This window comes from Carlito syrichta, unplaced genomic scaffold (assembly GCF_000164805.1).
Source record: "Carlito syrichta isolate Samal-C Ts95f unplaced genomic scaffold, Tarsius_syrichta-2.0.1 Scaffold80800, whole genome shotgun sequence".
Taxonomy (NCBI): domain Eukaryota; kingdom Metazoa; phylum Chordata; class Mammalia; order Primates; family Tarsiidae; genus Carlito; species Carlito syrichta.
Window position 1 is genome coordinate 28769 of NW_007024896.1, and position 16508 is coordinate 45276.

At 34.2% G+C, this 16508-nt stretch overlaps 1 protein-coding gene across 1 annotated transcript in view; it reads left to right on the top strand.

The window, feature by feature from the left end:
- Positions 1–16508, top strand: part of ZPBP (zona pellucida binding protein) — a gene marked incomplete at its 5' end in the record, with an annotated part of 122662 nt that overhangs the window by 23497 nt on the left and 82657 nt on the right. Inside the window, one exon of the mRNA XM_008055242.2 lies at positions 3933–4009. Within this exon, the coding sequence (XP_008053433.2) occupies positions 3933–4009 (77 nt within the window). The remainder of the gene's footprint in view (positions 1–3932; positions 4010–16508) is intronic.

Genomic DNA, 16508 nt, shown 5'->3' on the forward strand with positions numbered 1-16508 from the left:
GCAACAAACATGTGTGCAGGTATCTTTTTTGTAGAATGATTTGAGTTCCTCCGGGTATATCCCCAATAGGGTAGTTACTTTACCCACTGTTATTATTTTTTTTTGTATACATCAAGTTACTATTGTTGTCCATTAGCTGCTCATTTTTGGAATGTCTTAGTTTCTGCTTCATTTTTTGAGGACTTTTTTTGCTTGATACAAGATTATTGGTTGAAAGCATTTTTATTTTAGTACTTTGAGTGTAGCATTTCACTGCCCTCTAGCCTCCTTCGTTTTTAATAGGAAATAGGATGTTAATCTTATTTTGGACCTGTAGTGTATGACACATTACTTCTTACTGTTTTAAAGATTCTTCATCTTTTTTGGGGGGGAGTAAATGTTTACTCAATTGTTATAAAGGATATTACAAATACAAAGGATGCAGATATACAGCCAGATGGAAGAGATGCATATGGCAAGGTGTGTAGAAAGGGCCTTTGAGCTTCAGTTCCTCTTTGGCCACTCTCCCGGCACCTTCATATTTCCAGCAATCCAGAAACTTCTGTCTTTGATTTCTGATCGTTTGATTATAATTTATCTTAATGTGGAATTTCTTGCATTTACTGTATGTGGATTCTGTTGAATGTGTATATACATTTATGTTTTTAGTAAAATTTGGGAAATTTTGGCCATTATTTCTTCAAATATTCTTTTTTCCCCCCTTTCTCACTTTTCTCTCTGAGACTTCCATTATGCATATGTTGGTACACTTGATGTTGTCCCACAGATCTCAGGTTCTCTTCATTTTTTTCTTTTTCTTTTTTCTTCTCCTTAGGCTGGATATTTTCAGTGAACTATCTTCAAGTTCATTGATTCTTTCTTCTACCTGCTCAAATCTATTGTTGAAAACTGTAGTGAATTTCTTATTTTGGTTTTTATAATTTTCTGCTCCAGAATTATTAGACTTTCTTATCACTTATTTCACTTTGCTGATATTTTCTATTTACTAAGATATCATTTCTCTGATTTTCTTTAGTTCTATGTCTGTGGTTTTCTATAGCTTTCTGATTATATTTCAGATAGTTGATTTGGAGTTTTTGTCAAATAAATTCAATTGTCCCTGCTTCCTCAAGGACAATTTCTTATTTTTTGTTCTCTGTGAATGAACCATATATTCATGTTTCTTTACATGCCTTCTCATTATTTTGTTTAAAAACTTACGTTTTTTAATATTTCAATATATACTGTTAAAATTAAATCTTTTCTTTGGTGTTTATTGTTACTTGTGTGGGTTGCAGCTCTTTGTTTATTAACTTTTCTGTATCTTTTGTTATGTGTGGTCTCTGAAGTCTGTTTTATATTAACATAAACTTTTGTTACTTTTTCAACCTTTGAAGTCTTTTTGATTTTAACCTTGTGGTCAGCAAGTGATTTTTATAGAGATTTTAGAAAATAATGCATTTATTGTCATTTTTTGTTGATTTAGCATTTACTTGGTTGTTGTACAATTGGGCCTTTTCCCAGAGTTCTGTAGAAAGTTGATTCTGACCATTTTTGTTCATTTTTTCAGTGTTTCTTTGAAACGATATACCCTGAAGTTTTCTCCACCATTTTTGCAGGCATTATTCCTTTTTCCTTTTTAATCTTGTGGCAAGTTTATGTTTTAAAAAGGTAAAAAAATTTTATACAGGATGAGGTTAGTCAGCTAACCTAAGTAAAGAGAGGATATGCTAGGAGACAGAAACTTGGGAAGAGATAACTGATGCAAAGAGCCTGGAAGTCATGCATTTTGCCTAACATGGTTGGGATGAATAGAATACCTGTTAACTGTTGCCACCATTACTACCAGATTTAAACCTAAACAGTGTCTTAGAAGTTTTTGCCTTGAGTCATCTTTATCTATACTAATTCTGAAAAGATAGATACGAAAGAGAAAGACGTTGTGTTTCTTTTGATTGTGTGTTGTAGTTTCTGAGTTTTGTTTTAGTCTTATAAATAGTAGATTTTAATTAATTTTTTAATTTCCTTAAACTTTTATACAGGTTAAAAAGTGTAATGTATATGTATATAATCATAATAATCCAATCTCATAATCACATCACACGGTGCATGTATAAACTCAAGTCTGCCATCTTCTGAATTACTTTATGGATAGTACTTTCAAAAGCTATACCTTAGGTGAAAAATATTTGAAAGGCCTGGCGGAATCTCGTTAGTGTTTTTCAGAACTCTACATGCATTTCTGATACATAAGATTAGAGATTTAATTTTTCCTAGGCCTAGAGTTAGATTGCCTCATGTTTAGAATAGTCCATAAATGAAAACTTTTTTCCTCCAGATTCATGCCCTACTTTGAAATCTTCCTCAAATTAACTATTCTGTCTGATTTTATAAAATCACCAGGATGGTTTGTGTTTTCTTGTCTATTCTGTTTTATCATGTCTTACAATAGCAGTTCAGAAGGTAACAGTAAAGTTTCACAACATGTAGGGATTTGAGAAGGTATGAAGGAAGTATGTTGAATTCTGGGAGTATACTCTGCATGTATTAATAATTTTGTGGTCAATTTTAAGATCTTCATATCAACACTTATCTGTCAGATATATTTTGCATAACAGTAGGCCAATGTTGGTAATGTAAAGATCTTTCTTCAAGAAGGTCATGTTCTAGTAAAAATAAAATATTCATATAATAGTATTACAGGTTATATAAATGGTGTAGAAACTTACTAGATGCTTTTTGATTTCTAGAGAAGAGAATATGTTAAAGAGATGAACAATTGAGGTCCATGGAAAATTATTGGTGTTTTGAAGGAATTCTATGAAAAACAAATGACTTAAAAGTCATGTACATAGACAATGTTGGAATATTTGGTCTAGAATGGCTAATGAGTAGCATTTGGGTAGGGTTATGGGGAAAGTAACTTATTAAAGATTGTTAGTAGTTATAGAGAATTTTGATTGGTAGAAGTATTTTTGTTTTAATTATATTCTTATAACTGGGAATACTGACAAAAATCACATTATGCAGCCCCTTATTTTACAGCTTAGAGAGTGGAAGTCTCGAGAAGATATACAATATATCTATGTTTTTTAATGATAGACCTCAGGCCACACATCAGATTTCTTCCCCCATATTTTGATGAGTAGTGGAAGTAACTGGTGGTTTTTGAGCTTGGTGATAATGAGATTAATACTATAATTTAGAAAAGATTAATTAATGGAAATTCTTGAAGTAATCTTTTGTTTCTTATTCCTTCTTTGGTTTTTAAGTCTTGGTAGTATATAGAAGTTTTCTTAGATGATCTTGCAAAGACAGTACTCATTTCTATGTTGCTAAATCCAAAGGGATTTTATAGATTTTGTTCACTTGTATCCCAAACACCTAGCATAACATCTGACACATAGTAGGCTTCTTGTGATTATTTGTTAAATAAATGAAAGGATGCATTCATGAATATGTTTATCATTTTAGTTACTGTGGCCACTACCTGTCCATTTCATTTCCAATATTATAATGTGTTATAGTTTATCTTGCCTTTATCTCTTTGTAGCTAGAGATTAAGAATGGAGTTTGTGAGATGATACTATATTGTATAGGTAGAGTTAAACAGAGTATTAATGAATAAACACCTTTAGACATACATGTACATATATGTTATAAAAGTTGAAATAATTCTACTGCTTGAATTTTACAAAATCAGTAGCCAAACACTAATTATCAGGAAAGCTGATAAATTTTTAAGTCCACTCTAGAAGTGAGGTTTTCCTGATTTATATAAAGTAAATATCTGGCTTAGTTTTTTACTAAAAAGACTGTTTAGCATTAGAAAAGTTGCTTGATTTTTTTAATGTAACAGAAATATTAGATAAATGTTTCATTTTTCAAAAACCAGTTTAAATATTGTGATATGGTACATTGGACCCATGATGAAATATAATATATTTTCTCAGTTTCATCTCTAGATACTGAAAAAGGACCCAAGCCATGTATAGGCCATAATTGTGAATCTTCTAAAAGGCTATCTAAGGTATGTTATGTGAGGCTGAGGAAAAGAAAAAAAAGTTGAATGAACATGCCCCATGTGTAAGTAAACATCATAGTTATTTATAAAACACACTGGCTTCCACAATTAGGGACTTCAACAATAAAAATAACACTTCACCCAATAATAACTAAGAAATAAATAGAATTTATATCTTTATAAAATACTTTCAAATTTAGCATCTTGTAATTGATTATATGAAGAATGATTTTTCTATTTATTTGTCCTTATTTACTGTTGCTAATTAATTTATCATTATTATTCAGATAAAATCCTGTCCATGTTACTGTTATCCATCCTAAATAATAAGTAAATTTGAACTATAGTATTTATTAACTATTTTCATATTACTCTATACCCAGCATGCTGTATCTGCTTAAGATGACAATTATGCTATCACTTTCAGAAGCAATTTAGTTATTTTTTTATGTTATACTTAACATATTATTCATGTTTAATAAATTTATGGCAATGTATTCTTTTTTTTTTTTTTGAGTTGGAGTCTCACTCTGTCACCCAGACTGGAGTGCAGTGGCCGCTCCCGGCCACCACAGCCTCGCCTGCTGGACTCCGGCGATCCTTCCGCCTCAGCCTTCCGAGTAGCTGGAATTACAGGCGCGCGCTACCACGACCGGCTAATTTTTTTATTTATTGTAGAGATGAGGTCTTGCCAAGTTGCTCAGGCGGGTCTCGAGCCCGCGGGCTCAGGCAATCCACTCACCTCAGCCTCCCAAAGGCGCGGGATTACAGGCTGAGCCACGGAGCCCGGCTGGCAATGTATTCTTATGTCTCATTATACTTCACTGACCATAAATACTTTGTATAAACAATATTTTTATTTATTTATTTTTAACATTTTTTATTTTAAAATTGTGGGGTACAGTTAAGGGTTAGGTATACAAATATGCATCGTTTCAGGCACCCTTGTTGATAAGGGGTGTACCCCCGTCCCCAGACATATATTGGCTACCGTTAATCCCACCTCCCTTCTCCTCCCTGCCCCCCTCATAGTTTCCCACCACTGTCAATCCTTTTCTTATAGTATTACAATAGATGTTTAAGGTCCACTTATGAGTGAGAACATGTGATACTCAAATCTTTGTTTCTGTGAGAGATCACTCAGTATTATAAACTCTAGTTTCATCCAGTTTGCTGTGAAATTCATGATTTTGTTCTTTTTATGACTGTGTAGTATTCCATCATGTATATGTACCACATTTTTTAATCCAGTCCTCTTTTGATGGACAGCATGGTTGGGTCCAGGTTCTTGCTATTGTGAACAATACTGCAATAAACATACGTGTGCAGGTATCTTTTTTATAGAGTGATTTGAGTTCTTCAGGGTATATTCCCAGTAGGGGGTTTGTGGGGTCATATGGGAGGTTGATATTTAGAGCTTTTAGGAATCGCCACACTGCTTTCCACAGAGGTTGCACTAGTTTATGCTCCCACCAACAAAGAAAGAGAACTACAGGCCGATGTCTTTGATGAACATAGATGCCAAAATTCTCAACAAGATCCTAGCAAACCAGATTCAACAACACATCTCAAAAATCATCCATCATGACCAAGTAGGCTTCATCCCTGGGACGCAAGCCTGGTTCAACATTCGCAAGACAATAAATGTAATTAAATACATCAACAGACGTCAGAACAAAAACCACCTGATTTTATCATTAGATGCAGAAAAAGCTTTTGATAAAATCCAGCACCCCCTCTTGATAAAAACCCTTGAACATCTAGGCATACATGGAACATACTTCAAAATAGTAAAAGCCATCTACGAGAAACCCACAGCTAGCATACTCCTAAACAGACAAAAATTGGAACCATTTCCCTTGAAAACTGGAATAAGACAAGGATAAACAATATTTTTAAATGTTTGAAATACAAAGTTATTTGCATTATGATAGTTGTAGATTTTTTATACTAAAGGTATAGATATTGTATACCAAGATCCATATGCATTATTTTTGCCTAGTGAAATTGTCAGGGAGATTGTTGCTTAATTTGTACTCACTAAGCCTCCTGAAATACAGTTTAAGTGAGCAATGTACATGTTATCTCACATTTCCATTAAAAATTTTTCCTTAGGAGTTTCAACTCTTCCTTGGGATAGATTTTTTAATTTACTCTTGAAATAGAACTTAGGTTTTGGGTTACTCATAATAGAGAGAAATCAATCTTATCTTCTCTCATGTCATAATCCATGAGTACTATGTTAAATATTCAGTTATTACTTAACACATCTTTTATTTTCTGCCAATCTTTAATTTTTAAATAGTCACAGACCCTGAACTAGGATAATTTATTTGGTAATCAGATGGGAATGTGTATTCAAGCATAGGAATTAGGAGTAGAGGAGGGAATCTTTGTTATTTTTCCTGAAGGTGATTGGAAGGTGATATCCATTTATAGCTTATGTCATTTTTAATACTGAGAGTCAACTTTGGCACTCTATGCTTTAAATAGAAACACAACTGTCAATTTTAAAAATCTCTAAAACATGAAACTTTAAGTAAGATAAGTCTGCAATTTCATTAAGTTCATTTGTTTCTGTAGACCATTACCTGATTATTTTCTGTTCCTCCACAAACATTCTGCCCTGTGAATTTCCTGTCCCTTAAAAACTTTTTAAAAAGTAATATGTTTATCTTTCTCTCTTCTTAAGCATAAAATAGTCTCTTATGTGGCTTGTGATAACAATATAAAGATTCACAGCTGTGCTCTTTTTACTTGATGATAGTTTAAGGACAACATACTAGCATATACCTTGCATAATAAAAATAATTCAGAATTTCCAGGCAATGACATTTTCAGAGAAGCACTCTGGTTTTTCATTTACAAATCTGAAAAAGTGTTTAATTAATCTGCCTTATTGTTGGTTTCATTCACCTTTCAATGTCATCTTATAGCTTCTTATATATAGTATTCAGTGGCGTCCTTTATTTTAGAAAAATTTAAGTAATTGAAATTGTCCCCAAACAACAGTAAGGCCAAATTTACTTTGGCATGTTTGGCCCAATGATAGTATATCTAGCTTTTTGAAGATTTGATTCAAATATGTTTTATTTGTTCTTAGATGAGCCATTTTCTTTCCAATGTTCTCTTACTGGGTTGTCAGTCCTCATGCCGAGGCCACATTTTCTTCATTACTATATGTGTAGAACAAGTCTCTTGTCAGTAGTGTAAGTGCTTCGCTTGTTTATTTTATTTTTTATTTTTATTTTGGCCAAGATTGTTCTGGATAGTCTAGGACTTTTACATTTATAAAATATTTTAGAATCATATCAGTTTTCTCAAAAAGACCTGCTTGGGTTAGAATTGGAGTTGTCTTGAATCTACTGGTCAAATTTGGTGAGAAGTGACATTTTAACAGTATTAAGTTTTCTAATCCCTGAAGGTGCTATACCTCTCCATTTATTTATGAATAAAAAATTCATGAATTATTTTGCATTTTTCAGTGCAAAGGTCTTGTATGTCACTTGCAAAATTTATTCCTAAGTATTGTGTGGATTTTTTGGTACTACTTTAAAGTGAATATTAAAAAATTCATTGCCAGTTGTTTCACTTTCCAACAGATGTTTTCATAGTGACCTTGTGTCTGCCACCTAAATTATCTTGTTAATTATAGTAGTTGTTTTATAGATTCCTTAGGATTTTCTATGTAAACCATCTTGTCTTTGGCAAATAGAGGACAGTGTTACTTCTTTCTGAGTTTTATGCTTTCTGTTTGTATCTCTCATCTTATTTGAAGGGCTGTAGTCTATAGTACAACACTGAATGGAGGTAGTAATAATGGACATCCTTTCTGGTTCCTAATCATAGGGTGAAAGCATTTAGTTTTTCACTATCGAGTATGATGTATCTTCTGTATTTTCATAGATCCCTTTTATCAGAATGAGGATGTTCCCTTCTGTTCCTAATTTACTGAGAGATTATACTATGAATCGCTGTTTAATTTTGTCAGACACTTTTTCTGATTTGGTTGAAAAAAACATGTCTGCGTTGTATTTTTTAATGTTTTATTAAGGATTTATATGTATATATATTTATAAGTTATATGTCTTTTTTGGTAATATCTTGCTCAGGCTTTGATAGTTGGGAGTACTGGCCTTATAAAAATGTTGGTAAATGTTTCCTTCTTTTATATTTTTTTGAAAATAATTTTTATGATGAGTTTAGACTTTACCAGTAAAAACACCTGATTGTGCAGTATTCTTTGTGGACACGTTTTCAACTGGAAATTATATTTCTTGACCAGGTGCAGTGTCTCACATCTGTAATCTCATCTCTTTGGGAGGCCAAGGCGGGAGTATTGCATGAGCCTAGAAGTTTGAGACCAGTCTAGCCAATATAGGGAGCCCTCGTCTATACAAAAATATAAAATAAACTTAGAAATTAGCTGGGCATGGTTGTGCACGTCTCTAGTCCCAGTTACTTGAGAGGCTGAGGTGGGAAGATCACCTGAGCCTAGAAGGTTGATGCTGTGGTGAGCCATGATCATGCCACTGCACTTCAGTCTGGGCAACAGAATGAGACCCCAGCTCGGGGGAAAAAACAAACAAACAAACAAACAAACAAACTATACTTCTTAAATAGATGTAGGAATATTTAGAGTTCCCTGTTCATTCAGTTTTAGTAAATTGTATTTCTTGAAAAATTTATACATTTAAAATAAAATGTAACTTTTTGCTGGATTAAAATTTTTTGTAATATTATTATCCTTTTAATATCTATAAGACTTGCAGTAGTAGCCTCTCTTTTCTGGTATGATGATTGGTGTGGTTCTTTCTCTTTTTCAAAATGTTTGCTAGTTTCCCACTTTGTTTCTGATTCAAGAATTATTTAGTAATGAACTGTTTAATTCCCACATTATTGGGATTTGTTGCTATCTTATTAATTTCTAGTTTAATTTCATTTTTTGTCAAACTCATACTCTATATTTTTTACGTCCTTCTAAAGTTTTTCATCATGCTCTCTAGTTTTGTGAAATGTATTATGTGTATTTAAAAGAATGAATATTCTGCAAGTATTGGGTATAATGTTTTATAATTAAGTGAAAAATGGATGATAGTGTTATTCAGAATATCTGTGTCATGTGTTGGCAACTTTTCCTTGTAAAGGATCAAATAGCAGATATTTTAGACCCTGTGAGCCACATGGTATCTATTGCAGCCATGCAGCTCTGCCATTGTAGTGCAGTAGCAGCTATAGATAATATATGTGAATGAATAAATGGACTTGTATTCTGATAAAACTATTTACAAAGACAGGTGTCTAGCTAATGGGCTATATAGTTTGTCAACCCCATTCTAAGTTTCTACTGTTTATTTTGGTCCAGTTCGCCTACTAAAAAAAGTAGTGTTAAAATTTCCAACTGTGATTGTGGAATTATTTTTTCCTTTAATTTTTTTCAATTTTTACGCCATTCAGTTTGAAGCTTTATTGCTAGGGATATATTCATTTGTTGGTTAAAGCAGCCAGAGAACCGCTGAATTCAACACAAGGGGATATAATCCTCATTACTCTATGAGAAGACCAGGTTTTAAACCTGCCACAACAGCAGTTCTAAAGGAACATTCTTGCATCATTTTAGCATTTTAAAATGGAAAATTATGGAGACAATTTTAGACTAGTATACAGTTTTAAAAATAATACAGAGTGATTCCATGTACATTTTCAAACATATACTACAGTATTGCAGCTAGAGATATTGGCATTTACATAATCCATGGTTTTCATTTAGCTTTGTTGTTTACTTGTATTCATTTGTGTGTGTCAAGTTCTATAGTTTCATCACTTGTGTAGGGTCACATATCCACCACTACTGTCAAGATATAGAGCAGTTCCAATGGCCATAAGGATTCCTTGTGTTTTCCTTTTTTAACCACACCTTTCTCCCTCCTTCCTCTCTCCTCCTGTCTTCCCTAATGCCAGACATTTACTATTGTGTCCTCCATTTCTAACACTGCATCATTACACACATATTTTATAAAAGGAATCATAGAGTATATATATAACCTTTTGGCATTGCCTTTCACTCAGTGTAATTTTCTAGAGATTCACCCAAGATGGTGCATGATTCAATAGTTTATTCCTTATTCCATCGTGCATACATCACAATTTGTTTGACCATTGCCTGTTGAAGGACACTTGGATGGATCTCTGCTGTTCACTGCGCCAGATAAAGCTTCTGTAAATGTTTAGGTACAGGTTATTACATAAAAATAAGTTATTTGTGGGCATTAAGTCTGGGTCATATTATAGCTGGTTTTGGATTCCTGCCAGCAATGTATGAGAACTCCAGTTTCTCCACATATTTACTGCCATTTGGTGTTGTCATATTATTTATTCATATTAGCTGTTCTGATTTTCTGGTAATAATATCCCATTATGATTTTAAATTTGCAGTTATTTAGTGGCTTATGGTGTTAATCATTTTGTCTCATGCTTATTTACTACTTGTACATTTGTTTTGGTGAAATTTCTTTTACTCATTTTCTAATCCTTTTGTATTATTTACATTTTCTAATTGTATCAGTTTTAGAGCATTCAACACATATTGTAGATAATGTTTCTTTTTCAAATATGCTATTTGTAAATATTTTTGCTTACACTGTAGCTATTTTACCTCACCTTTACATGGGTTTTCACAGAGAACATTTTTTATTTTTATGCGGTCAAAAGTATCAATTTTCCCTTTTTTATTGTGTTTTTGGTATCAGTCCAAGAACGTTTTGAAAGTCTTACATTCTGAAGATTTGACCCAGATTATTTTTTAAGCTCTATATTTCCCATCAAAGACTGTGATGCTTTTTAGTTAAACTTTGTAAGGTATGAGATTTTAACTAAAGGTTATTTTGGTTTTGTTCTTGTTTTGCCTATGGATGTCCATTGGCACCAAAATTATTTGTTGAAGATACTATCCTTCCTTCATTGAATAGCTTTTGAACCATTGTTAAAATGCAGTTGAGAATATTTGTGTAGGGCTACTGTTGGGTCCTTCATTCTTTTCCATTGTTCTGTGTGTTTATCTCTCTCTCAGTGTCACACTCTCTTGCTCTATTGACTACTGTAACTATATAGTAAGCCTTGATAATAGAGTTGTTCATTCCACTGTATTCTTGTTTGCCGAGATTGTTTTATTGTTTTTGCTATTTTAGTGTTCTCTCTTTCTTTATACACACACACACACACACACACACACACACACACATATATCTACACACACACATCTGTGTACATCTATGATATACACAGATATACACAGATATGTGTGTGTAGATATATACGTGTGTGTGTATAAAGAAAGAGAGAACACTAAAATAGCAATGTGTATATATATGTGTGTATATATATATATGTATATATTGTTTATTGATTGAGTCTAGGGTTGTGGGGTGCAAGTGGGGATTTACTGCATGTCAGTTGCATGCAGGTGAAGTTTGGGCTCCTTTTTGGCCCACTCTCATCCTGATAGTGGACCAGGTACCAGTGTGTTACCACGTGTCATCCCCCACCCCCCCGCTTGCTCCCTTCCTTCCTTCTAGACATCAGAGTAGGTAATAAATTCATGCCTTAGTGCTCAAAAGCAACTGCAACAAATGCTAAATAGACAAGAGGGAACTTATCAAACTGAAAAGTTTCTGGCATTTGCTGATCCCACCCTTGTGCTAGTGTGACTAATGTTCAGGGCCTGCTTATGAGAATGTGCAGTATTCAGTTCTTTGTTTCTGTGACAGTTAGTATGATGGTCTCCAGTTGCTGTGAAGGCCATGATTTTGTTCTTCTTTATTGCTACATGATATTCCATCATGTATGTGTACCACATTTTCTTTATCCAGTTCACTTTCAGTGGGTTGGTTCCATGTTTTTGCTATTGTGAGTAGTGCTGCAATAAACATGCTTCTGCAGGTATCTTTTGGTAGAGTAATTTATGTTACTCTGGGTATATTCTTGGGAGAGGGATTGCTGGATTGTACGGAAGCTCAGTTTTTCATTCATTTCTCACCAATAATGTGGAAGTGTCTACTATTCTCTGTAGCCACACCTATACCTGTTGTTTTTTAATGATATCCATCCTTACTGGTGTTGGGGGGTTTCACACTGTAGTTTTGATTTGAATTTCTCTGGTGATTAGTGGGGCTGAGCAATTTTCATGTGTTTTTTGTCTGCTTGTATGTCATCCTTTGAAACATGTCTGTTCGTGTGTTTTGCCTACTTTTTAATGGGGTTGTTTGGTTTTTTGCTTTCAATTAATTGAGTTCCCTGTAGATCCTCGATATTAGGCCTTTGTCAGGTGCATAGTTTGCACATATTTTTTCCCCATTCTCTGGATTGTTGCTTTACTTTCTTGATGGTTTCTTTTGCTGTGCAAAAACTTTTCAATTTGATAAGTTCCCTCTTGTCTATTTAACATTTGTTGCAGTTGCTTTTGAGCACTTGGGCATGAATTCATTACCTACTCTGATGTCTAGAAGGGTGTTTTTTACATTGTTTTCTAATATTCTTATAGCTTGAAGTTTTGCATTTAAGTCCTTGTTCCATTTTAAATTGATTTTTGTATATATTGATATGTAGTGTTCTACTTTCATTCTTCTGCATTTGGCCAGCCATTTTTCATAGACCCATTCGCTAAATATGGTCTCCTTTCTCCAATATTTGTTATTATTTAAAGCCTTATCAAAGATGAATTGGATTATGGACCATGTTTTTATTTCTGAATTCTCTGTCCTGTTCCATTGATCTATCTGCCTATTTCTGTAATAATACCATGCTGTTTTAATTATCGTAGCCTTGTAATATAGTTTAAAGTCTGGAATTGTGATACTTCCAGCTTTGTTCTTTTTGCTGAGGATTACTTTGGCTATGTGTGGTCTTTTTTGCTTCCATAAGAAATTCTGTATTGCCTTTTCTAGATCTTTGAAAAATGATGTTGGCAATTTGGTAGGGATTGCATTGAATCTGTAGATTGCCTTAGGTAGGATGGACATGTTGACAATATTGATTCTTTCAATCCATAAGCATGGGATATTTTTCCATTTGTTTGTATCATCCTTGATTTCTTTGAGCAGTGTTTTGTAGTTCTCATTGTAAAGGTCTTTCACTTCTGTTTTCTTGATATGAGCATGAAGTGCTATGAACTTTTCTTGCAACATTGTTTTCATGGTATACCAGAAGTTTTGATATGTTGTGACTTTATTTTCATTTGCTTCCAGGAATCTTTTTTATTTATTTCTTGATTTCTGTATTGAAACAAAAGTCATTCAGCAGCATGTTGTTTAGTTTCCATGTCTTTTTGTGTTTTGGGGGGTTCTGTTGGGTGGTGATATTTATTTTTATCCCCTGTGATCTGGGAAGAAGCTTGGCATTATTTCAACTTGTTGAAATTTGTTCATACTTGATTTATGCTCAAGAATGTTATCAATCTTGGAGTATGTTCCATGTGCTGATGAGTAGAATGTATACTATATGGTTTTAGGGTAGAGTGTTCTGTAGATATCCATTAGGTCCTGTTATTCAACTGTCAAGTTAAGGTTTTGAACCTCCTTGGTTTTTTTTATTCCTGGTATGATATGGGCTGTTAGCAGCATATTAAAGTCTCAAATTATGATTGTGTGGATGTCTTTGTCCTTTCTTAGTTTATGAAGCAATTGTTTAATAAACAATACTGAGGGGACCAAAATGTATACATATTTTTAAAAAGGAAAAAAATATTAAAACTGTAATACTCAATAAGATGAATACAAGTCATGTTGGACTTCTGCAATTACAAGAGGTAATCAAAGTGGTTACTATCAGCATCCAGACACTTCTGTTGATGGCAAATATCTTTTAACAGCTCTAAAATATACACAATTGTTTGGCACCCCCAGGATTTCAGATGGATATTTACTGCTGGCGGATTGAGACTTTTATAATTATGTAGTGTTCTTCCATGTCCCCTTTAACTTTTATCAGCTTGAAATCTGTTTTGTCTGATTTAAGAATAAGTACCCTTGCTCCCCCCCACCTTTTGCCTGGAACATTATATTCCAGCCCTTTACCTTGTGCCTGTAGGTGTCCTTTGCAGTGAGATGGGTTTCCTGGCAGCAGCAGAATTTTGGATTATGTTTCTTAACCCTGTCTTCTATACCTTACCTTTTTGATGGCACATTCAGTCTGTTCACATTCAAGTTAATTATTGACATGTGAGAGTTTATCCCTGTCATAAGGCTATTAAGGGGTTGCTTTGGTTCCACTTTAAAAAAAAAAAAGGATTTTATGGATGATTTCTGTGCTCTGTTAACTCTCTGCTTGCCTGTGGTTTGGTGACAAGTGGAACCATTCTTTTGATTCTGTGTCTAAAACTTTCTCAGTTATCTCTTGAAGGCCTGTTCTGAAGGTATTATCTTAGTGATTGGATGTCTGGGAAGGATTTTAATTCTCCCATCATTGATGAAGCTTAGCTTGGCACATTAGAAAATCATTTATTGCAATTGCTTATCTTTGAGAACATTAAAGATAGGACTCTAGTCCATTCTGGCTTGTAGGGTTCTGCTAAGAAGTCTACTACAATTTTAATGGATCTTTCTTGGTAGATGGTCTGACCTTTCTCTCTACTTCCCTTTAGGACTTTTTTCTACCATGCTTACTTTGTGGAAATAGTTTACTTTGTGTCTTTGATATGATCATCTCATGTAATACCTTGCAGGTATGCAGGTATTCTCTGAATCTCTTTTGTTTGGATGGTCACCTATCTAGTGAGATATGGGAAATTTTTTTGTATGACTTCATGGAAGGCTTGTTCCAGGGTGTTCTCAGTTTTCCCTTGTGTTTCATGGACATCAATCAAATATAGATTTTGTTTATTTTCATAGTCCCACACCTTTTATAGATTTTGGTCAATCTTTTTGAGTCTTTTCTTCTTGTATTTGTCAGACTGGATTAGTTCAATATTTTGATCTTCAAGCTCTGAGATTCTTTCCTCTGCCTAATTGATTCTGTTTCCTATGCCTGTTATTGTGCTTTGAAATTCCAGAATGGGGTTCTTTATTTCCAGGATTTTAGAATGGACCTTTCTTATACCGGCCAGCTCAACTTTTACTTCTTGCAGGAATTTTGTTGCCTGGGTGGTCTTTGTTTCTAACTTCTTTTGGTTTTCCTTAACTGTTTTTGCCTTTCATTGTCTGAATTCTGTTTCTGTCATCAGGGACAGGTGACTCTGGATGGCTTCCATTTGTTTGAGGGCTGGGAGGTACTTTTGTAGGTGATGCCTCCTTAAGACTTTGAGAATTTCCGATGATTTTCCACTAGTTCTTCCTCATCTATAAGGATCAACTCTTCACTTTTTATTAAAGTAAGGCCCCTACATATGACCTCTCAAGTTGCAAGCTTTCAAAAACATGAGCATACATTCACATATGTAATCACGTAAGTTAGTTGACATTTCTGACATACGTTGTCATGTGGAAGAACCTTTGCCCACAGTTTGTTGATGATTTTTGTGGATTTAAGAAGGTGGTGAGGAGTCCAAAGAGGTCTTCAGCAGCTTAGTGACCCTCAGCAAGAAGATGGAGCTAGACCTGCAAGAAGGCGACTTCCTTTAACTCCTTACTGTGCAACACAAGGAACTTACTAATGACGGCCTGATGGAATTGAAGGTCCACAGAAAGGACGAAGAGGGACAGGAGGAAGAAGTAGCTGAAGAGATTCATAATGCAAGAAATGGCAAGGAATTTCCTTTATTTGGGGTAGCACTGTTAGTTTTTGCGGCACAGGATCAGAATGTACAACGGTACAGGAAGTCTGCAGCACAGCCATTCAGAATGCAATCCAGTGCTACTGTGTCATCTATGATGACAAAAAAGAGCTACTGCCCAGACATCACTGAATAAGTTTTTAAGAGAGTAGAGATAATTTAATCCAGCAAGGAACCAGTACCTGTGCCATCAATGCCAAGTGTGAGTGAAATTGCATCTTGCCCTGCATCTCCTATTGCTCATGGTCCTTCAGATCTACCATCTCCCACCTCCTCTCCCTCCTCCAGTTAGTAACTCTTCTTGCCTGTTCACTGTATGCTGCTGTTTTACTGTACTGTTCTACTGTACTGTTCTACTGTACTGCATTATAAGATTTAAAATGTTTATTTTTGGTTTTATGTATTTTTGTGTTTTATGTATATATTTATATGTATATGTATTATTTCTGAGAAAAGTATTAAAACCTATTACAGTACAGTACTTTATAGCCAACTGTGTTAGCTGGTACCTAGGCTAACTTGGTTGGACTTTGTAGCAAATTATACTTACAAACATGCTCTCGGAACAGAACTTATTTGTATGTAGGGGACTTACCGTATTTTTTTTTTTTTTTAGTTTTGTTGGTTTGCAGTTAGATATCATCTTGCTTCCTTTGGGCCTTTTCTTCTCTTATGTACAAGGCTGGACTGCAGATCCTACGAGAACCTGGTGCCTGGTGGGGATAGGACTTGTTCCACCTG